Genomic DNA, 25,088 nt, shown 5'->3' on the forward strand with positions numbered 1-25,088 from the left:
CAGAACTATTATATGAGACTTTAAAAAAAGTAAATAAATGCCCTGTTTAAAAACCAATTAAGACATAAATTATTCTAGAGCCCATGATAGAATTTGGCAAACAGTTTTCCAGAGTGTCATTCTATTATGTAAGTCATCCCTTTTTCATTACATTTTCCAAATTCAGCAATATTTAAGCGAGGAGCTGCTTAAACTGTCTGCTTCAAACTACAGCTTTGATTCCTCATCCATACTGAGTTACCCATCCTTCACACTCAATGAATACAAAATACTATTTGAAATACTAACATATGATCAGGTTAAAAAAAATAAAAAGACTTCATCATGTACAAGAACCCTGCAATTTAGTTTCTAAATGGTTTAACTTTGTTACAAACTTTGTACGTTAAGTGAAGAAGGAATCTGCAGGGAATTCTGTTGCCCTACCCTAGCAAGTCTCCACTGAGCACACGGAATTTGGTGTTTCTCACTTCCCTCTTGTAGGCTTGTCTCTCACCTAAATTTCCATAGTAAGAGCAGAAATTCAACACCCAGATGATATTCGACAATTTTTACGTCTTGCTCCAAAAGGAGAGGACAAACACTGTTCTCAAAGATCATAGGTAAATAAATTCCGTTCTTCGTAATCTTATTTTGAAAACGGACAAAATGAAACTAACTGAAATGCTTGCTAAAACTCCAAATTCATAAAAAAATAAAATAAGACAATTTCCTCACAAATCAAAGACAGGTACCCAACAAAGAATGGCTGCAAAAATATTACATAAAGGAATTACAGAAGGCACAGACAATCTTGACCAAGTACAGGTATTTGTATCCAGGTATAATTATCCCTGTAACTTACTATTTTCATTTTAGTAACTCATTCCACAGGTTCTATCTTCCTTATCCTGCCCTACATCCAAACTCTTCCTCCTTGACAATATTTAGGCAGTGTACATTCATAGTTCCCATCTCACTGGAAACGTCAGAAATAGTTCTGTTATGTATGAAAATGGAGCTAACCCCAGCCGTAATGGTCTATAGAAACCTAAGGATCTTTATTCCATTATTAAGCCTTCCAGAAAAACATATGCAGCAAGTTAACACAAACCATCTCAAGCACAAGTTCTATTTATAAACCAGTTCCTCCACCCTAGCTACACAGCGTAATATATATTTTGTCATCATAGATACAAGTACTGCTTTCTCTCAAACAATGAAATGAAAAACAAGAGATGGCATCTTTCTCTACCACATAATACAGATGACCAAGTTTTATAGCTCACAAATTGCCAAGTTAGGAAGAGAACTTAATGTACATTAGATGCAACTATGTACAAATAAAGTAATAAACCACAGAACATGTCTCTTTAGTTTACTGAGGTTATTTCACAAAAAGGAAAAAACCGAGTTCTTTAAAACTGAAATACAAGAGATCAATGAAGCTGAAAATAGAAAAGACTCTTAATTCATATTCTATATGCAATACAGTATTTATCTCTTTTTTTTTTGACAAGAGCAAAATTTTTTTTAAAAAGCCTTTCCTGTTCTACAAATTCAAATAAAATGGAAACTATTTCAACATGCTTTGAAGAAGGCTTTTTATTAAATGTATTGTTCATAATCTTCAACAGTATAATACACCCAAAACAAATATTCATCCCAATTCTCTATGCAACATTGATCATTCATCGGTAAAAGGTATTCTTAGTTCAAATATTCTTATATTAATTATCTCACTGATAAATTTTGAGAAAGTTTCAGATTGCTGAATTTCCTGAAAAAAATTGCTTTTAGACAGCAATAGCTCAAACTAAAACTAGTTTCAGAATCTTAAATCCTCTTGCCTGTCTCCCTCATTCTATACTCAAACAGAGAAAAATCTTTTGAATCTAAACCAGTAAAATGAACTTTAGCTAACTGAGTAAGGTGCCAAGCTGAGATAAACTGACATCTGCAATATAGATTAAATGAAATTGGCTTATTTTAGCTCCTATGTCATAATATAGATTTAAAAATATTCAGAAGGCTACAGTCTAATAAACAGCAAAGGAACTGATGATTATCAAAAGTACTTCTGCAATGCAGTGAAGAGGACATTTGTTCCTTTTGGTTAAGCACTTAAAAGATGAGAAAAAAAAGTTTAAAGAGATGGGAATTATTTAAGTAAAACACATGCATCATAAAACAGTTTTACCCAAATGTAGTATTCTTCAGCTGGCTATACTAACGTAGCTCTTAAAATATACTTTTAAAGTGTTACAACAAATTTCATACTTTTAAACACACTTCCATGTTTAAACATTTCATAACGTAAGATCAGAAACTACTGACTCCTAATGGTTTATCAAATTCTCAGAAAACTAAAATGAAAAGTAATTTCCTGTAGAATCTTTTAAAGTAATTAACAATTATATATATACACTGTACAGCATGCATCTCTATTTTATGTATTAGTATCCCAGTAATCACAAATTTTTAAGTTTCACCTATTTAGCAATGAATAAGTCAAACAAAGAAGTTAAACAAGTAATGGTTAGTTACATATGTCAGAGATGTTCTCACTCTTCAAAAGCACTCCTCTGAGCATAAGAACCAGAGATATACAGTCAGAAGTTCGTGGAGAAACTATAACTGCATATATTCACAGTAAGAGAACTAATTAGTAAACAGTAAATTAAAAGCATGATTTCCCCATTAATGAGAAGTTCAGTTACCTTTACCATACCTTTATCTGCTGTCTTCTAAGCATTGCAAGTTCCCTCATATCTCGGAATGGTTGTAATAAGTACTGGTAGAGCTCCGTAGTAGCTTCTGCAAGACTACTGTAGGCTTCATCTTCCATCTGATACAGTTCAAGCAGCTCGACCATGCTTTCTGTGTTTTTGTGTTTCTCCAGAAGCTGTAAAAAAGCACCAATTTTAATTAATGTGCTCAAAATTCCTACCGAAATTGACAATTAATTAAGAACATTTTTAGCCTATCCTCTTCCCTCCTCAGTAAAATCACCACTCTGACATACCAAACAAAAAAATATATTAATCCCCACCCATATTTTGAACTTAGCCAGTTAAGTATGGCCATTTCTCAGATAATCTTAACTCAAAATGTGCAGCACTCCTATTGCTTTCTTCTCTCCAAAGATCTCGAGAAGATAGTGAAAATTAGCACAAAGAGAGCACAAAAAGCAACTCGGTGTTTGACAATCTACAACGTATTCATCAGATATGCTACTTCACATACTTCACAAAGTTGTATGGCGAGAAGGAGTGGTGGGAAAGAAAGGGAAGTCAAAGCAGAAGTCAGATTTTGAGCTTTCTAGTTGCTTTTTTCTAGCCTCCCTTTTACTTTAGACTCACATAGCTCCATTATATCAGTGCAGCTCCAGACACAAAGAAGAATCTACATAAAACAGAACAGTGATCTGCATTTCACCCTAGACAGTTTACCCATGAAGTTCAAATCCACAAAATTTCCATTAGATATCTTTAAAAAAAATGAAATTATAAGTTTTTAATAGTAACAAAACCAAAAAACTTTGTTTTATTTGAAGTATGTCTTAATTCGTATAAAAGAACATCTGAGGGCTCTGTCCATTGCCTTCCTTTATTTCTTGTGGAGTGGAAAATTCATTTATTTCTACAAATTTGCCACAATGTATGTTTTCAATTTTTATGTTTGCTTTGCATCTATTCTGGGCATTTGCCTGGGCAGACCTCACATGTTGCTGGAAATCTTTTACCATTTTCCAAAAAGAAATCTTCTACCATTTCCAATATTCCAAAAGAATATTCAAATGTTTAACTAAAACTAATCTCATGCAGACACATGGAGTACTTGATGTGTTCACAGAGACAAGATTAGCTGAAATTAATTCCCCTCTTATGCAACTTTCGGATATTTAAAGTTAGTCTCTTGTTCTTTGTATCAACAATTTAAAAGCATATATTCACAGTCCAAGTTTACTTAAATTTAATATAGATTACTTGATATAGATTAGGAATAATACAGAATAAGCATTTCCTATCTTGTCTGTGTTCAGTCAAGCTGGATGCTCAACCTACATGAAATATTCTCAGTATACCAAGCTGTACCAAGTGTAATTACTGAAAGACAAAACAGAGCGAACTGCAGATTAGAAACCGAAGCTTTGATCAACAGTCCTTTGGCATCTGGTTCATTTGTATGCCAGGAATGTCAAAACATGACATTTTACCATAGCGTCTACTCTGTTCCATGACATTTGCATTAATCTGCTATTTTGTTACCCAAATGAGTAAGATTTTATTATTTTTTTTGTGATGTAAAGTTTGCTTCTAAAGATCCTTGCAACATTACCTCAACTTCCTTTGAAGCTCTGAAGATTGGCCAAGGTTATAGACAGAACACAGGGAGGCTCTCAGTAGCTCTATTTACACGTTCAGCATTAAAGTGATTGTCAGACAACAAGCCAAAAAGAGCTTTCCCTCAGCAAGGCTCGTCAGAGAAGAGAGGTCTCGGAGAGATGGTGGAGAATGGATGTGATGTTTCTCAGCAGCAATTTGTTGTATTACCTAAGCAGTTTCACCTAGGAAATCATTACCTACTGCAAGGTAGGAACACTGCCCTTCTCCTGTCTTCCAGCAGTGCGTAATATTCTGTGGTGTTTGAGTTCTCACTGAAGGTACTGGGTAGCGTTTTGTGGCTTGCAGTCTGTAAAACCAGTATTTTAATGAGCTTTCTGGGCAAAATGTGCATGCCTTAGCTTGCAATTGTAAGGACAGAAGTCATCCCAGATGCTCTTGGGTTTGACTCCTAAGTTTCTACAGACTTCATGCATTATTCCAGTCCTCTAGCAGTTTTAACCCTTCAGTCTACACAGCCAGCATCTTCCTCAGCTCCTCTTGCCTGTTTCTAGTGCCTCAAGAAAGAGCTGCCATACTCAAGCCTTTTCCTACTCTACCTGTAGTCCCAAAACTATAATCATCTCTGTCAACATACTGAAAAAACAAATACAAAACATATCCCACAAGGCAACAAAAAGGAACTAGAGAAAACTTATCACCCTTTAAAAGAGAATCTTAAGTAAACTAATTTCCGGAACAGAACAATACAATACAGTACTTTTTTTTTCCTCCCTTCACAGATCAATCTTATGGTCTTTCTAAAAGTTCTGATATTCTGGAAGACAGTCACAACTTTGCAAAATTCAGTGTGAAAATGTGCCAGGAAATGAAGATCCGTTTCAATTTTATGATCATCAGTATAGCACGAATACATTTTCAGGACACTAACAGCATACATCTACTTATGATTAGCTGGTTGTTCAGTGAAAATCATGTCCATAATGAGAAACAGTTTCGATAATGTAAAGAAGCATCACGAAGCTCATGCACATAGAGAAAATAAGTGGGCATCATTTCAGGGTCTTGTCCATGTCTAATTTTATTTGGTCTGCTCCTGGGGTCCCGCAGTCCTATGCCTAGAGATGCTCGTCAACTCCTTCAGAGACACCAAACCCCCAGGGAGTAAACTCTTAAAAACACGTGCAAGTGAGGACAGATTATTCATTCATAATATATATATATTCTGAAATTAACAAAAGTCAAGCAACCTTTCTTCCTTCCTACAGCAAGAATCCCCAGTTTCCATTTCCTGTGCCTAATGAAGACCTTTTTCAATGAAAATGGTGATGCAGTGTCATTCAAGCTACAGTTACCAGAAGAAACATAACAAAACTGCAAAGCTGATTTAGAAACGACCAAACACCACCTTATTTGGTTACACAAAAGAGCTATCAAATAGGGATATTCTTCAAAACAGGTAGCACAGTTACTAACCTGTGAGCACAGGTTACAGACAGCCTCACTACATGCTCCCACCTATTAAGATGTTCTTATAAAAAGCTGTCAGGTGGCATTTGAGGGGAAACATCTAAACATTAACTTCCTCTACAAAAGCTGCAAATCAGCTCAAAAGCATGCTTGCATTTCATCCTCTCAAGTCAACACCATAAAACTGCTGCCTCAAATTCCACTTGGGTTAAAAGCTACAGGAGGGAAAGGGGAGAGTGAAGAAGTATCACATGATCCAGTTCTAGAAAAGAAAAACAACGCAGAATTTATGACTTGCGTTTGAACTGACATTTACGATTTGCAATGTTTAAGAGAATATGGAAGTCTCAAACTACTCTGTCCCGCTTTTTGGAACGGATGTGATTAACACACTCTTCGCTGATACAGCATGGTATGAACAGAAGATTGATAGCTTAGATTCTCCTACTAGACACAGACTAATAAGCCCAAGGGAGAGTGAAGGCTGGTTTACTGCTACCAGTCCTAAAGGGGCCACTAATATCACAGCTGCCAGCTGCATGGAGGACCTCTCCCACCCTGCTCCATAAAGCAGTCCGGTGGAAGATTTCCTGTCAAAGATCCAAGTCAGATGAAGCGTTTTTCTTAACTGGCTGCCATCCAGGCAGTACTTGGACTATCAGATAACAATAATGCTGGGTCTAGCACAGAATCCACTGAATTAATAATGTCATAAGGCAAACCTGGCCCTCCACAGTCTCACAAGTTAACTCTGTATGTTCCAATTTTCATGCAGGCAGTATCTAGAGGATATGCTGTTTTAGAAATACAAAAAAGTCAGCTATTACCTTTCAGAAAGATGGAGACATTGGCTAAGCTGGCCAAATGCCTAAACCAACCTGGTACCTTCAAACTGTGCAGTTTGCAAACTGTTAGCATAAAATATATGAACAAGTTTTGTGGCATATTTTATATCCCACTGATGATTAATTCTCAGCACAGACATTCAGTGCTACCATTCATTTACTTCAACAGCCTTGGTATGAAATTTTGACTTCCACAACTTTTTAAAATTAAATTATTTAAAGAAGTGGGTGGAGGAGGGTAGAGTAATATCCTGTACAGGCCTGACTAGTGCAATACCCATTGAATACTGCATTTATTTTAAGAATCATGTTTCACAGATGTTACATTGTTCACAACTAAATGAATCCATATATTTTAGGCAACTATTATGCAGATAGACTTTAGCCAGAGGAAACAGGGTTTCTTTTCCCCAATTTAACAGCACATATTTCAGCTATATAACAAAGATTATTTCTGTCTTCAGAATTAAAAAAAAATATTTTGTCCATAAAGCTTTAAAAGCCCTACAGAAGACAGTGCAATTATGTGTAAGTTGCCATCAGTTGGGGGTGTAATCCAATGCTTCATTTAATCAGTGAAAGGCCTTTTCTTACATTTCCTTTGCTGCTATTCCCAAAACTTTCATGGTTATTCCCATTTTGTTTTGGGTAATTTGTAAAAATTCTACAACATGACACATACCTGATTTTAGCTAAAACAAGCAATGTATTTTCCAGTCCCTTCCCAAGCTTTTACATATTTTTGAAATAATAGTAATTACAGAATGTACTACTCAGCCTGGAAAAGAGGAAGCTGAGGGGAGACCTCATTGCAGTCTACAGCTTCTTCATGAGGGGGAGTGGAGAGGCAGGTACCAATCTATTCTCTTTAGTGACCAACAATAGGACCCATGGGTATGGCGTCAAGCTGTGACAGGAGGTTCAGGCTGGACATCAGGAAGAGGTTTTTCACTGAGAGGGTTGTAGTGCACTGGAACAGGCTCCAAGTCTATTGGAGTTTAAGAAGCGTTTGGACTGTGCTCTTAGTCATTTGGTCTGAATTTTTAGGTATACCTGTGTGGTGCCAGGAGTTGGACTCAGTGATCCGTATGGGTCCCTTCCAACTCAGGATATTCTATGATACTCTCCTATTAAGTTCTCAAATGCCTGAAAGTATTACTTGCCACTTCCAGAATGAATCCACCTGATGATAAACTTGTAATAGACTACAATGAATTCCAGGCAATGAGTTACAAAGTAAAACTTCCAGAGTATATAAAATTGGGACGCAAAATTTCAGCAACCGAACTTAGACTTCAAGCTCTTACATTAGAACAGGTTTAAAATTATTTCTATTCTCTCTTCTAAAGCTGTCTTTAAACAAAGAACAATCTTCTTAATGCATGCACAAGACATATCACGGTAATGAGTAGGAATCTCAACTACATGAAATCTGTTCTACAGGTAAACTACTTTCCTCTCTCTTAAATGTATTTTCCTGTATTGAAATGTCACCTGTTGTGGTTAAAAGATCAAGCCTTGCTTCTGTTTGCATGATTGCATTGCCATCAACAGCCTTGGCTTTGTATGTAATACAGAAAGAACCATTTGCATTATTATAACAGATAAACGCACTCAAAGCAGACCAAAGCTTGACTCTCCAATACAGATCTAAGATATTTTTTAATGTTGAGATATAAACCATCTAAGAGGATACGGAGTGACTAGGACACTGTAAATAAGCCAGGTACTACTGCTCAGAATGAGAAGTGTCGGAAGCAGCACTACGTATTTCCAATCTCAAAATTAAAAGAAGATACAAACAAGTTAGTTACATATTAAACGTATTTGGAAACCACAGAGTTGATAATTAGTACCTAAAGCAATCCTCTACCTACTGAGTGGACCAAAAGGTCCAGTTTTTCCAAACAGGCTTTTGAAGATAGGGGATATCAAGTCTATGCCAATGTGTAGCAAAGGTTATTGTCTGAATTTTGGGGAGGAGTTTCTGAATGGCTGTTTATAGAAGGAATGAGCTAATTAAAATAACCAAACCAAACACACACATAAACAAGTTTATCAAACTTTGCAGCTATTCTAAAAAACAAACAGCAACACACACACACAAAACACCAAGAAAAAACAGCAACAAAAAGGTTTTGAGAAGTAAAACAGGTTCTTTAAAACCCAAGATACGAAAAGGAACACTTTCATAACATGTTTCACACTTTTCTTTTTAGGGCTGTGAAGAGCTGCTCACATAGAGTGAGTTACTTGATTAAATCCTCTTTAAACCCTGTTTAAAGCAGTCTTTTACCACAGTACCTAAACGCAGACAGCAGACCAGAAGACTAAGACCAGCATAGTGCTGACTGGCTATCTTGACCTCTTTTCAGTTATAACAGTTATTTTCATTTATGCTCAGAATAACAGCTCTTGGGATAGTAAAAATCATTTTAGTCAAGTTCGTTTACACTGCCTACCAAAATGCACCTCATTTCAATGTACTACCTGTAAAACAAGTCAGCAGAAAAAGTACTCAATTACTGGGTAAGAAAAATTGAAGTAGTATTTTAATGCAGTGAAGTGAGCCAAAATATTATTTCCATGTATGCAGCATTACTGAACAATGCAATTTCTCTCCTCCCACCCAAAATTCTAAATAGAAATCTCAGCAGAACTATGTATACATAACTCATGGGAGTATCACATGGCTCAGACTTAAAGCTGCCAGCTCTGACAACAACGTATGGCACACTAGATCTCTTCTAAAAGTTCGAGATGGAGATGTCAAAAAGTGAAAACTACGTATCTCCTTCTCTGTGAACAAGACAAACATATGTGTAATAGTGTGGTAAAGTTGCTTTTGTTTTAAGATGATACAAAATGGTACTTCTCTGATCACCTTACCATACTGTGTGTTGTGGCATGATTTAAGAGAGGTACAGCTATCATGCCAAATGAATGCCCATAAAAGCCAGCTATTTATTTGAATTTAGCGTATTACTAGGAACTGCATAGGTACAAGTTATCTACGTAGAATGGCTCAGGTTGGAAGGGACCTTAAAGCCCATCTAGTTCCAACCCCCTGCCATGGGCAGGGACACCTCCCACCAGACCAGGCTGCCCAAAGCCCCATCCAGCCTGGCCTTGAGCACCTCCAGGGATGGGGCATCCACAGCTTCTCTGGGCAACCTGTGCCAGTGCCTCACTGCCCTCTGAGTGAAGAATTTTCTCCTAACCTCTAATCTAAATCTCCCCTCTTATAGTTTAAAACCATTCCCCCTTGTCCTGTCATTATCTGACCAAAAAGTTGTTCTCCACCTTTTTTATAAGCTGCCTTTAGGTATTGGAAAGCTGTGATAAGGTCACCCTGGAGCCTTCACCCCAGAGCCTTCTCTTCTCCAGGCTGAACAGTCCCAGCTCTCTCAGCCTGTCTTCATGCAGGAGAGGTGCTCCAGCCCTCTGATCATCCTTGTGGCCCTCCTCTGGACCTGCTCTAACAGCCCCACATCCTTCTCGTGCTGGGGACTCCAGACACAGATGCAACACTCCAGGTGGGGTCTCACAAGGGCAGAGGTCCTCGGGGAGGCTCCCTTGGGGGAGGTCCCAGTTGACTGGCGGCTAGCCAATGTGACGCCCATCTATAAGAAGGGCCGGAGGGCAGACCCGGGGAACTATAGGCCTGTCAGTTTGACCTCAGTGCCAGGAAAGCTCATGGAGCAGATTATCTTGAGGGTCATCACGCGGCACTTGCAGGGCGAGCAGGCGATCAGGCCCAGTCAGCATGGGTTTATGAAAGGCAGGTCCTGCTTGACGAACCTGATCTCCTTCTATGACAAAGTGACGCGCTTGGTGGATGAGGGAAGGGCTGTGGATGTGGTTTACCTTGACCTCAGTAAGGCTTTTGACACCGTTCCCCACAACATTCTCCTCAAGAAACTGGCTGCTCGGGGCTTGGACTGGCGTACGCTTCGCTGGGTTAGAAACTGGCTGGATAGCCGGGCCCAGAGAGTTGTGGTGAATGGAGTCAAATCTGGTTGGAGGCTGGTCACAAGTGGTGTCCCCCAGGGCTCGGTACTGGGGCCGGTCCTCTTTAATATCTTTATCGATGATCTGGATGAGGGCGTCCAGTGCACCCTCAGTAAGTTTGCAGATGACACCAAGCTAAGTGCGTGTGTCGATCTGCTCGAGGGCAGGAAGGCTCTGCAGGAGGATCTGGATAGGCTGGACCGATGGGCTGAGGCCAACTGTATGAAGTTCAACAAGGCCAAGTGCCGGGTCCTGCACCTGGGGCGCAACAACCCCAAGCAGAGCTACAGGCTGGGAGATGAGTGGTTGGAAAGCTGCCTGGCCGAGAAGGACCTGGGAGTATTGGTTGATAGTCGGCTGAATATGAGCCAGCAGTGTGCTCAGGTGGCCAAGAAGCCCAACAGCATCCTGGCCTGTATAAGAAGCAGTGTGGCCAGCAGGTCTAGGGAGGTGATTGTCCCGCTGTACTCGGCTCTGGTGAGGCCACACCTCGAGTACTGTGTTCAGTTTTGGGCCCCTCACTACAGGAAGGACATGGACGTGCTCGAGCGAGTCCAGAGAAGGGCGACCAAGCTGGTGAGGGGTCTGGAGAACAAGTCTTACGAGGAGCGGCTGAGGGAGCTGGGCTTGTTCAGCCTGGAGAAGAGGAGGCTCAGGGGCGACCTTATCGCTCTCTACAGTTACCTTAAAGGAGGCTGTAGTGAGGTGGGGGTTGGTCTGTTCTCCCACGTGCCTGGTGACAGGACGAGGGGGAATGGGCGAAAGTTGCGACAGGGGAGTTTTAGGTTGGATGTTAGGAAGTACTTCTTTACCGAAAGGGTTATTAAGCATTGGAACGGGCTGCCCAGGGAGGTGGTGGAGTCACCATCCCTGGAGGTCTTTAAAAGACGTTTAGATGTAGAGCTTAGTGATATGGTTTAGTGGAGTACTTAGTGTTAGGTCGGAGGTTGGACTCGATGATCTTGAGGTCTCTTCCAACCTAGAAATCTGTGTCTGTGTCTGTGTGTCAGAACAGAGGGGCACAATCACCTCCCTCCACCTGCTGGTCACACTTCTCACTGTCTGTATCATGGGTAAAGACGTTAAACAGTACCGGTTCCAGGACAGACCCCTTAGGGGCATCTAATATTTACCTTATTTCAAGGTTAGTACGGTACTCTGGGACTCCTTCCCCTTGGAAAGGGGTAAAATAACTAAAAGATAAAGTCAGTAATGAATCACTGATTAGTTGGAACATGGTAACTTTGAACAAAAAACTTCTAGACAACACCTCACCCTGAAGGCTTGGCAAAGAGCTGTTTTTTAATTTGTGTCCTAATGAGTTCTAAGTAACTTTTTCTGCAGTAATCCAATCAAAATAAGAAATATTTAGAACATACATTAAAGAGATGTTCACGCTGTGACATAAAATACATTAATTTTTGGTCCATGGACCCTCTTTTTCTGTGCTTCTGAAGTACGATATTCATCAGAAAAACATATTCAATACTGTCAAAACTGACAGCCATCTCAAACTAATATTCGCATACAATGAGTACATTTAATTGACAAAGTATTATGACACTACTCTAAAAACCACTTTCTCTGTGTAAGGTTTGCATTGTCAGGATACAAATGAAACACCCACTCTGCTAAACAACAAATATTCTTTTACAAAAACAAATGTGAGAATTTGATGGGAACAACAAATATGCTATCATCGTCATGCTGAAGTCAACTCATGGGACTCACATAGTCAGTAAAGAATTAGTACTCTTACCAGTTTTACAACACATTTGTCATGGCAGCAGATATTCTCAAATGTCTGATACTAATCTGATGTTAGGCTTTTTAACATCTAATGCAAAGGAGGTAAAGCATTATGACAACAGGTTCCAGGCAATGGTAAGACCGAATTTACTTTTTAAAGCTGAGATGAGCTTGCTCTTACTGAAAGTATATCCCACTTCCCACCCCTCTTCTACTTCTTCTTCCAGCTCCACCCTGGTTCCATGTTTTTCTCCTCTCAGGTGCACCATTCCTCCTCTGCACTACCTTTGTCATATCTTCAGCAAGCTAACTAAGCACCAGGCAAAAAGCTATTTCCGTTGGATGAATTTACTGAGGTTTACGCTGCGTTAAATCATCAAGGACAGAGATGCAGAACAGGAAGGCACACAAAGCTGCAGGAGGATCCCACCCACCCCCACCTTCAGCATCAGCAAGCGATGCATTACAGCACGTCCAGTTCTTCAGCTCTCTTCAGCAGTGTTGTGGATTAGCCACCTTTAAACCTTGGACAACAGCTGATGGGTAACTGAAATGGCCCTTTGCATGGCTTCCCAAGGCTCATGTAGTTCAATACTGTTTCAAACTCTGCAGCACCTTATACAACAGTGAAATCACAAAAAGCCAGAGAAGTTAGGTCTAAGAAAGGAACAGGTTTAAACATGACTACACCCTATTTTTAAAGCTTCTAAAAGTAAAATACAACATCCAGTCCACTATTACAGTCCACTGTTACTAATAAAAGGCTGTGGTATGAAGAAACTCCTGAAACACCATATCATGCACACTATTTTTCCTCCTACTCTAGCAACAAATACCACACAAACAGTAAGCTATTATATCACCTTCGTAGCAGCACAACGTTTCAGAAAAGAGCAATTTAAATTAATATCAGATGAACATAGACCTGTATTCTGCAGTGTTATCCCATTGGGTTGTTTTTAGTCCTGTTTTCATAGAGAAATTATATATGTATTAAATATATATGGGTATATGTATTACATGACACAGAGAAATAAAATACATGTGTGATAAAGCAGCATGATAAAACACAGTTGAAATAATATGTACAATTTACCTATTAACTAAACTCTTCCACATCAGTTCCAATATTCCAAGTAGTTTTGCATTTTTAAAAGCCCTCCCATGTATGGATATTTTCCTGAATTTTACTTCTCTGAAGTGACAAAGGGTTCAATTTGAAATTCTGACATCTCACGTTTATAAACAAATATAAACAAATATAAAAAAGGCAAAATAACTTTCTTACAGAAGCAAACTGCAACAATTTGGGTTCTGTAGACTCAGGGCTGTTTGTAGAAAAACTAAAACTTTTTAGAAACTTCTAAAACTGATCTACAAATTTTTCTCCTTCAGAAGCCTCGCATCTGTATTCATGCCCTTTTTTTTTTTTTACCTTTTAAAGTTTCCTTAAAACAGATAGAAAGCATGAAGAGTTCTTTGACGTATTAAAAACAAATGAAAAAACACTAAATTTTCTCGTCTTCTAACATAATAATCTATGATTCTAAGTTATTGAAGAATGTTTAACAAAGCCCCCTCCCAAAAAGCATCTAGATGAAAACCATGATGCAAGGTATGTGAAAAGTTGTGCTACAACTCATTTTAGTTAAATGTTAGTTGAATACTTGAAACATTTTTCAAAAGAAAATAATCCAGTTGGAAAAGTATTGTAACAGTAGAACAAAAAAATAACAATTTTCAGAACTGGAAAAAGAAACAATAAAATGGGCTACTGAACTGACAAAGACACAGACAGACACAGACACAGATTTCTAGGTTGGAAGAGACCTCAAGATCATCGAGTCCAACCTCCGACCTAACACTAAGTACTCCACTAAACCATATCACTAAGCTCTACATCTAAACGTCTTTTAAAGACCTCCAGGGATGGCGACTCCACCACCTCCCTGGGCAGCCCGTTCCAATGCTTAATAACCCTTTCGGTAAAGAAGTACTTCCTAACATCCAACCTAAAACTCCCCTGTCGCAACTTTCGCCCATTCCCCCTCGTCCTGTCACCAGGCACGTGGGAGAACACACCAACCCCCACCTCACTACAGCTTCCTTTAAGGTAACTGTAGAGAGCGATAAGGTCGCCCCTGAGCCTCCTCTTCTCCAGGCTGAACAAGCCCAGCTCCCTCAGCCGCTCCTCGTAAGACTTGTTCTCCAGACCCCTCACCAGCTTGGTCGCCCTTCTCTGGACTCGCTCGAGCACGTCCATGTCCTTCCTGTAGCGAGGGGCCCAAAACTGAACACAGTAACATAAGAAAAACAACAAACACAGAAATGCTCACTAAGCATTCAAATTGTTGTGAATGTTTGTCTGCCCTATACATTAAAAAAAAAATCCATAGTTTTTGCTATACAAATACCATAAACAGAAAAAAAGATTAAAAAGGAAACCCAGAGATAGGAGCTTACCAGGAAAAGGGTTTTTAATTTAAAACAATCTATGCCAACATTTTTGCAACCAGTCATAGGTAGTTAAACTGCAGAAGTTTATTTATATCTACTCTCAACAGCTCCAGATGAAGATTTTCAAAAACTAGCTTGCCTAGGAAGCTGTCTTCACATTGAAACACCTTTCTGGCTGCTATAGCTAAAGGACTTAAGCAAAAGGTAAAATACAAACAGCGCAAATGTGCCACTAGTAAGAAGTTATTAGGAGTAATGTACATAGCTGAAAAGTAAGAGCTAGAAAACAAGGAGACGTTTGTGGAGATGTTGAAAGTTAAAATCTAGCACTAGGTGTTGAAGTTCTTCATGGAGTTTTCAGGCAAACTTACAATGGCTTGGTTTGTATTTCAGGCCCAAATTCTTCAGAAAATGGGAATTGGGCAAGTTTCAACAACGAACTAATTAAAACAAAAACACATTTCCCCTGCTAATTTATGCAGTTTATGACTGAAAGATACTATGAAGTCATTCATTCTCCTGTCCAAAAAAATCTGGACTATTTTCTAGACTTTAGGATCCCGTATCAAGTTTTGTATGGGCTTCAACAATTACTCTTAGAGACTAACCCATACTCTAGCAGATATCAACATCAGATTTCTGATGAGATCATGCTATTACTTCTTTTAAGGGTTCAAGAATTCTCTTTACCATTCTTAAAACATTCTTGACTGTTTGTTATTAAACAGCATTGCACTTAGAGCAGGATTTTCAATGAACTATCCAAGATCTTTGTTCTGAACGGTTATAGTGATGTTAGTACTATGCAAAACATATGACTAGTTCAAATAAATTGTTCCAGTGTATATTGTCACCCTTTCTCAAAACCATCTAGATTGGTGTATATATAACATGGTTAAACCTACAGGTTCCGTTGGCCTTGTATGTCAGACCTTCCCCAGAGCACTATCACTCTGACCACCGATAAAGCAGGACAAAACAACTGGACAGTCCATTTTTAACACAGCAAAATATTTACAACAGCATAATACCTTACTTTCACGCTTTTATTAAACGGTAAATTAACAAGTTGTGACAAGTTTTTAAAAATGAAATTTATCTATTTTAACTACCTTTCTGTTCATTTGCTTTCTAGGATAGGGAGGATGCAATGTAACAGGTGTTAAGTTACTGGCAACTCCTGAGCACTCTGGTTGCCCAACACTGCAGAGTAATGTTCTAGGTGCTGCAGGTTCCTCTGCTGACTGCAATACACGCTCATTTGCTTCTCCTGGTTTTGTATGGTACTAAAAAAATACATAGTGGCATTACACTATCAACCATAGTGGAATTATAGTAGAAAGAAATCTTAATAGTTGATTCTTCTGTGGAGAAAATACAGAAGGAAGATGAGGATCGAGCCTATTTAGAAGATACTCTCAACTGCTAAAGCAACAGGTGCAACATTATTCTACTTATGCAACCTTATTCTACTGCTATCTAGCAGACAGCATTCTGAGCAACAGGGCAGATATATACATAATATAACTGAGTTACTCAAAATATATCTTCAGAATATCTTTATTTACTGCCCTTCCCTTTCCTTTCCTCCTGCCCTGTCTTCCTTCTCTCCCCAACATACTCCTTACGGGTAAGCTTTTCTTCTATATGTATCTTTCATTTCACCAGGTCCCCACTTTATCTGAAGTCCTCTTCAATAACAGCAGTTTCATGGTGGACTGCAAGGGTTTGTTCCTATTAAGATTAAAAATTCACCTCCCAAAAGAGGAAAAATAGTAGATTTGGCCATTTCTGAAATATAAGGCTTTAGCGTGGCTTTTTAAGCTCTGTGGAAGCTATATTATGTTTATAAAGTACAACATAAACCTCAAAGACCATCTACTAGTAAGCAGTGTCTTACAGAAAGAAATGTAAGAAGATGCAATGATTAGAAAGAACCTGCTTTCCAATTCTAAGCCAGCCTGTGTTATATTATCACAGCAAGAAACTGAGGAGAAAAAAGTTACTGGATATTGAAAGCAGTATTAAAAGGCATTGACTTGAAGGCCTAAGTCCTGGAGAACATTCAGTTGAGGAGTGAGAAGGAAAGTAATGCTGGTAAAAAATGGGGAAAAAATATGCAAGAAGACAAAGTAATGTAAACATGAAGAAAAAACAACCCAACACAGCATCTAAAAGCTAAGAAATAAGGTAGGCTGTAAATCCCCAAGAGCATAATGGGTTTCGCAGTGTTTATCACATAGGTTGTACCCACCTTGTCAAAGTACTCTAGCATATGAAAATGCTAGAACTGCCTATTAGCTACAACAACTTTTAAAAGTAAAGTCTATCTCTAAAATAAACTTTTCATTAGAACACTTCCTCAACTACAAGACAAAAATGATTCCCAACCAGGGTTCAGACTGTTAAACAGAGCATATATTGCATTTCTCCCAGGTATTTTGATAGGGCAGAAAACTATAAGAACTATAAGAACAAGCTGCTGTGTTCAGTTTCTAAATATTAAGCCTATGCTTACTGATTAAGGGTTATCCTGAACAGTATTGCTATATTCTACAGAATGTACTTTTATTTTTCACATTTGTCAAGGAAAACCGAACTTTCCAAGCAGAAGTCCTTTTCTTTGCGCACATATCATTTATACATCTTGAAGAAATGTGTATTATTTTAAACATTCTCTACTGTTTTCAGATATGGTAGCAGTATTCATCATCTTCAGCTAGCTCTTGTCAAACTAAGAAGGCAAAACTAGAGAAACACATTAAGATTATCTATATGTGCATGCCATAAGTGGATTGCAAAAAGGAAAAAGAATAAAAAAATATTACTTCAAATCCAGAAGTATCAAACTCAGACTGGAAAGAGACAACAAAAAAATATTGACAAAAACAAATCTAGCACCCAAAACTTTAATTAACTTGCAATCACAAGTCACAAGCAATCAAAAGCAGCTTGCTACTACCTATGAAAGGCAAGTAAAAGGGGAAGGGCACTAGAAAAAAACAAACATTTAGTCAGGAAGATATCCAACAGAAGAAGGATGAGAGATAAAAGATCTCCAATTAAAAGGTAAACAGTTATTTTGCGTAGTACTTAGAAGGGTTTAACTCACAGGCTTAAGATAAGCAAAGACTGTGGTAATGTCAATGTCCCCTAAATACTGAATTCCTAGAAGCCATTTTAAAGCATGTGTTTTACAATGGTATGCAATAACAGCTTTGACTTTCAGCAATTTTAAGTCCACCATATGATTAAGTTGTTGCAGTATTTATTTATCCTCCGTGCAAGGAGGACCAAGCATCTCAAGTGATACAGCCTTCTCTACGTCAGTTTCCTGCCTTTCAGTGGTATCACACCATAATAAAGTGTTTAACTTGTAAGATTTATTTACATTCACAGAATTCACTCTAAGTGTGACTTAGATTTTTATTATTCACAGAAAAGTGTGGGAAGCACTCCACGTTTCATTCTGCTTACCTGAAAACGTATCATGGTATCCTCACCACTGTGTTTGATGCTTGCAGAATGAGTCAGGTGTGAACTTCCAACCACTAAAATGCCAAGCCTTTAAAATATTTATTAACTGAGGTCTAGTTTGTAACAACCAAACCTAACTGCTAATAACTCCAACTGCAGATTAGATAAATAAAAAAAGATGATGGCTGGCAAGGTTTAACACTGAGGGAGAAAAGAAGTCTTTGGTTGGACAACAGCCAGAGTACTATTATCATGCAACTGTTTCTTAGGAAGGTGAAGACTACTTACCTGTTCTATAGAGCATGCCCTACAGCTGCTGCCATACTGTATTTTGGTTACTACTAACTTAACATAGCAGTACATTGGTTAGATGGCTTATTTACTGAGTATTTAGGAGTGAATTAAAGTAGTTGTACCACAAACAACTGTTAACCACTACAACTGATGGGTACATAAAAACAGCTTTCAAACAAAAATAGGCTTGAATTTCCAGAATGCTCTAGACTGTTGCTGAGCAGTAATTAATAATTAACCCTGCTCTATTCATTTCAACAGAGATAGAGAAGTAATAATAGTAACAATAATCTACAGGATATCTTTTATTTTAATCTTCCATGCACCCTAGTTTAAATTTGAACTGGTGTTCTGTTCCCTCATGAAACACCTTATGTGTCTTCTAGATCTAGCTGTTGCAGAATCCAGGATTCTTTGCCTCTTGCATAGAGATGCTTCACTGGTTTTGATGGAAACACTACTGCTATTATTTAATTTTCGCATCACTGAATACTTTTCGTACTGTTTTGTATTAATTACTCTTGGATTACTTAACACCTTGATGTAGAAATCTCTCTTTAAATCACATGGTGCTTAGGAGTAGATCACTGAATAGGGAGAGGTCACCTCACCCCTGGAAAACTTTAATTTTCCATGGAGTGCCTCACTACCTACCATATATACACTTTAGATCTGAACACACATGGTCAGAAGCAAGAAAATAAAGACAAGTTACTAAGACTACTGCAACTATTATTTTTCACTGAAATACTAGAATAACAACAAAAGAATAACCTATGGATACTATTTAGATTTTTTTCTCATAAATAAAAATATTTGACAATGCCTTTGGAAAGCATGTGAGATCCTTTGATTTACACGTGAGCCAATACTTACTCATCTGTGTGATTTGACAGTCATATTTCACTCATTGAAAACAGTTTCCCTACTAAAGCTGTGCAGAAGTATTTTCAAAAATTATATATATAGTAATTTGAAAGAAAATAGCAAAACAGCTGTCAAAAAAATTCTTCTTATAAAGAAGTTGTTACTATAACAAAACACACAAAAGACTTTGACATTAATTTTTCTTAACCTTTCTAGCCCTTTGAGTCGAAAGAAAACTAAGCCAACCAACATAAAAATTCGCAGGGCTACTCTGGTGCTTAGTAAGATATTCCAACATACAGTGGAAGGACACTGCCACTCCCAAGGCAGTCTTAAGTTAGCCACTGAAAATCAGATTCTCTCAGAATTTCTTTAGAATTTAATCATTTACTAAGAGTTTTTTTCTGAGCTTTTATATTAAAACAACTCAGAAGAACACACAGAGAACAGATACACAAAATGGTCTTTCAAGAGTCTGCCTACAGACACAAGAATTCATAGAGAAACAGCAAAACGAAAGCAAGTCTGTGACTAGTCTTATAACTGGCACTCAAGATGTTATTGACTATTACCTGCCAAATTTCATAATGCCACAGCAATTAAGAACTCTAAGGAAAAAGAGAGATTCATTAGTACCATTAATTCAAAGATGCTGAAATAAGCGTGAAACGTAAAGATAGGGTTCCCATATTCACAACTTGCTATGCAGGAACAAGTAAAAAGATAACCATAGAAAAAATGTGTTTGTTGCCATGACTATGCCAACAAATAGTCTTAACCATAGTTTATAATAGCAGTTTTTAATCCATTAATACTGTGACTACATTCAACCTTTTGCCAACACAGCAGAGGTATAATACCATCTTTGATATTACTACACTCACATGTATTCTTTTAGATACATGTATTTACTGTAACATAGCTTTACTGTGACATAAATTTAGTGTTTCTAAATTATTCCAGAATTGTTGTGTGTTTTTTTTTTTTTTTTAAATAAAAGACGTGCTAATTTTAAATTGCAAATTATGCAGAGGAAATTAATTTCATGTCATATAGAAATACTTGCAAAGGAGCTTTCTCATCTTGGATCTGTTTCTACTTGTAACATTCTTCTGGCCTATTAAAGTTTTATAATTGAGACAATGATAAAAATGCCTATTACAAAAAGCAACAATTATTAACTGCTGTGAAAATAAACTGGCTTGTGTGTAACTTATGGAAAGCAACAAATGGCCAAATAGGGGATGCTGAAACAACGAACATGAGAGGTTTTGTTGCTCACTTTGCTTCTCCGCCTCAAAGAACATGGTCAACAGAAACTATACGCACTTCTTAAATAATGCTGTAACTGCACAGTGAATAACTGTCCAGGAGAAAGATACACTTCTGAGGTTTATAATTATTTCCTGTATATCTTAAAAGTTAAGCCAAAATCTTAGAATTCTAAACTTGTATTTTACACAACTTTAGATACATGAAAACCCTCTATATTCATTATGCTCCTTCATACTATTTCAGCTGCCAGTGCCAAGTCCTTCTCCTTCTCCTCAGAAGTTCTCTTAAGAGAGGTAAAATTGTTTAAAATTGCCGGAAACCAACATTCCAAACAGCTAACAGGCAGGCTTCAAGTACAGATGGAAAAGTAAATTAAAATGAGAGACAAAACATTGATTCAGTAGGTTCTGCTTGAAAGTATGAAAAACCTTTCCTGCAGAAATACCTGGCAGCACCCATCATCCACTGCTTCATTTGCTTAGAATTCAATGACAAGCAATATCAGTATTTGCTTAAAAGGAAAACATTATGGACCATACAAACCATTAACAGGTAAGGAAAAGAGAAACCTGAGAGCCAAAAGGGTCGAGCAAGTCATTCAATTGGTGTCTTTTCTTAAAGATGAACTACTTTTAATTAAAGAAGGATCAATTTACATCATGGGCAGTAACAGAAGTACAGCCGTACTGACTTGAGGCGCACTAGTAGATTGGTTGCCATTGGAAAGGAAGGTTGTACTGTGGTCAAATGCACAAATACATCCTGCCACTTTGACTCCACCAAATTCTCAACGTTAACAGAGAACGATGGGTTGACTAGGATAAAGCTTTCACTGCCTACCGATACCTGATTTAATTTTTGACCATAGCACTGGTCCTAACAAAACCGAAGTTGAGATTCTTCAAGAAACAAATAGTTCTTGCACAGTAATTCTGAATCAGTGTTTCTTCAAAAGCACCATGCACTTTGAGTTAGACACCCAGTTCCAAAACTCCATGTTTAACAGGAACTTCTCTCGTCCTGATCAGCCCTTTACAAAAACTGCTCAGCTGAGGGCCACATGAATCTAAGTACATACAACCAAGCATTCATGTAGCCAAAGAAAAAAGTAGACGATGGTATGCTTTCATATTCGCTGGACTAAGACTACTGCAGAACACTATCAGACAAATTACCAGTACTACAGAAAAATTAATGACAATGGATTCTTCCCTTTCAATAGCTATCTGTGGTTTTTCTTTCTTTCTGTTTTCCCATGATATATCCTAATGTTATAGTTTGGAAATAAGCTTGTACCTGAAAATACTACATTGAGATGCCCTTATCGTGATTTCATCACTGACAACAGTTTTCTCGTACTCTGTAGCTTCAGTCACTATGGAAAAGCTGGGACAGAATCCTACAAAGATTCAAAACTATGCCATCAAAACAGACAACAAGCGCATGTGCTCATACTCCATCAGGAGGAAAAAAAACATTCACCACCACACATTATTGGAACACGCAATCTTGGAAGAATATAAAGGGGCAGCTGAAGCAGCCAAACTTGATTTACAGTGATACAACAGAATTTAGATGTCATTTGCAAAAACCAAAAATTCCATAACCTGATTCGTCCACAGTCACACCTAGATAGATCTTGGTGCGTCCTGATCCAAGACCACAGAAGCATATAAACAAATGTAAGTCTCTTTTTTTTTCTTGAACTGGGAAAATCTGGGTCTTCATACACCTCAGCACACAAAGATGTGAAAAAAATCTTACACACTGATGCTAAGAAGTTAACAGAATCAACCTCCTCAACTGCTTCTGTCTGAACAGAGTACGGGCATGGGGAAGTGGGATGAAACATCCTGAAACACTCAAGTCGTGAAACATCCAAGACCTGTCAGACTCTAGCAATGTCAACGCCGTAAATCCTCACTAAGATTAGATAGCTTTCTTTTTGAAATCCCAACTCTAAGAACTTACCAAGAACGAACAAAAGTTGTAGTTATGCCAACTCCACCAGAAGACATCATCTCACTTGAAATACCAGATTCATCACCCAGAGCCTGTAAAAACCCTAGAATTTTTTTGGCCTTAAGTGCCTAAATTGTACTGTCAAAATAAACACCACATGTTGCTGCTCCTATTAAACAGGAGAAATCAGACTCCAACACATCCTGCTGCAAAGCAACGCAACAACAAAAATCTGGCAGCAAGACATTGCCAAGTCCCTGAGATCCTTGTTCACAAATGTCTACATTTGATCGCACAGAGTAAAGTAGTGAGCCACGCTGAGATAACTAGAGGAATCTACACTGTCTTAAATCCTGGCCCTAGACCCCTTGGAAAGGTTAAGTCCTGTTTTCTTACTTAGATTCTCAAAGCATCAAAAAAACAAGCAAACAAAAAATCAACTAGATAGTTTTCCTGTTTGTTTTTTTTTGTTTTGTTTTTGTCCTATGGCTCGATCGGTTCTACAAAGGCAGAGAGGAGCAGCTGGAGAGAACAACTACGTAAGATGTCACAGAGTAAGGTAAAGGCGGGGAGATCGGGACCGAGCGCAGCAGCCTCACCTCCTGGATCCGCCTGCGGGCCCGCTGCAGCACCTCCTCGTACCCCTTTTGCCGCAGCTCACTCAGGCTCTCGTAGTACTCTTCGGGGTCGTCCGTCTCGGTGAAGAGCACCTGCGAGAGGATCTTCCAGCCGCAGGTGTCCAAGCAGTGGACCAAGTAGACCTGCAGCTTGTAGCAGAGCGCGTCCATCTCCTGCTCGGACAGCTCGGGGGCCCCGAACAGCACCGTCCACATACCCGAGGGCTCCTCGGGGAAGGCGGGCAGGTAGGGCTCCAGCTCCGAGTTCACCGAGCACAGCTGCTGGTGCACGGCCCGCAGGTCCTGGAAGGAGAAGAGCCCGGCCCAGCTGCACTCCTCCCCCGCCGGCTCCGCGTCGGGAGCGGACGGCTCGGCTGCCTGCAGCGGCGACGGCGGCGGAGACGACGACAGCGAGCCGGCCGCCTCCTCCCTGCCCAGCTCCAGCACTTCGATATCTTCCGCGGCGCCACCCGCCGCCTCCGGGCCCCGCGACGGCCTGCGGGACGGGCCGCCCCGGGCGCGCAGCGGGCTCCGGGCCGGGACGGGGGGGTCGGGGCCGCAGGCCGGGCCCCTGCGCAGCGCCTTGGAGGCGGCAGCGGCGGTGGCTCCGGCCTCGGCCCCGGCTCGCCGCACGTCGCGGGACCCGCTGCGCTGCCGCTGCGCCGTGCGGTTGTGGCAGGTGATGGCGAACTTGCCCTCGATCTCGTTCCAGGCCACGATGAAGACGAACTTGTGCTTCTCGCGCTCCTGGAAGGCGTGAGGCCTCACGGCCACCCAGTCGGCCTCCAGCGTCTCCTCCAGCGCGAAGGCGGACATGGCGCTGCGCGGACCGAGCCCCGTGCCGTGCCGGGCTGTGCCGTGCCGGGCTGTGCCGTGCCGGGCTGTGCCGCCCCTCAGCCGCCCCCGCTTCTCGCCGGCCGGCAACGGCCGCCCGCAGCCCCGCGCGGCGCCTCACCGCCCACCATCAGCCATCTTAGGGCGGGCGCTCGAGGGGGCCGCCGCGGCGGGGAGGGGGAGGACGACGAGGAGGAGGAGGAGGAAGGATAAAGGGGGAGGGGGTGAGGTGAGGTGAGGCAGCGTCGCCCGGTGCCGGTGCTGGCACAGCGCCCGTCCTCCTCCGCCCTCCCGCCGCGCTGCGCTGCGCTGCCGGCGGACAATGCCCGCCCGCCCCGCCGCCCGCCGCGCAGGTACCCGCCGCGCGTCACGTGGGCAGCGGGCTCTGTTTACAAGCGGCGGCGGCAGCGCTGCGGCAACTCGACGCCGGCCCCGCCCCGCCCACCCCGACGGGACCTTCCGCCATTGGCCGCCGCTCGCCCCGCCTCCCCGCCCTCTGCCCCGCCCCTCGCGCTCACCCCGTCCCCCTTCCCGCGGACGCGGAGCGCGGGGCATGCCGGGGAGGGCGCGTGCCGGGCCGTTGGCGGCCGTTGGGGGCGGGCGCATCACGGCTCCCCCTCACGGCTCCCCCTCACGGCTCCGCCCATGCCGGTACCGGCCTCAGCAGCTACTTCCCCCTCCCCACCCCCTCCCCCCCCTCCCGAAGCCCTCCCCAGAGGCCTTGGCAGAGTTTTGTTTTTTTTTTTTTTTTTCAGTACGGAGCTTGCTTCCTGCTCTTCCCGCTCCACAAAGCGCTTTTTCTGCGTGGTTACCGGGAAGGACACGTCGCTTCGCCAGCTTACTTGCTTCGTTCTGACAAGAGATTGAACCGAAGTAGTTCAAAGGCCCTTATCAAGCGTGCCTCG

General features: G+C 40.5%; 1 protein-coding gene across 1 annotated transcript in view; it reads right to left on the bottom strand.

Annotated features, from left to right (window-relative positions):
• The window catches only part of JMY (junction mediating and regulatory protein, p53 cofactor), an 88,629-nt gene extending 64,124 nt beyond the window's left edge, over positions 1-24,505 (bottom strand). The window contains exons 1-2 of the mRNA XM_035553484.2: positions 23,332-24,505; positions 2,711-2,884 (exon numbers count right to left, since the gene is read on the bottom strand). Of these exons, the coding sequence (XP_035409377.1) occupies positions 2,711-2,884; positions 23,332-24,165 (1,008 nt within the window). The 5' untranslated portion in view covers positions 24,166-24,505. The remainder of the gene's footprint in view (positions 1-2,710; positions 2,885-23,331) is intronic.
• Between the last annotated feature and the right edge of the window lie 583 nt (positions 24,506-25,088).

This window comes from Cygnus atratus, chromosome Z (assembly GCF_013377495.2).
Source record: "Cygnus atratus isolate AKBS03 ecotype Queensland, Australia chromosome Z, CAtr_DNAZoo_HiC_assembly, whole genome shotgun sequence".
Taxonomy (NCBI): domain Eukaryota; kingdom Metazoa; phylum Chordata; class Aves; order Anseriformes; family Anatidae; genus Cygnus; species Cygnus atratus.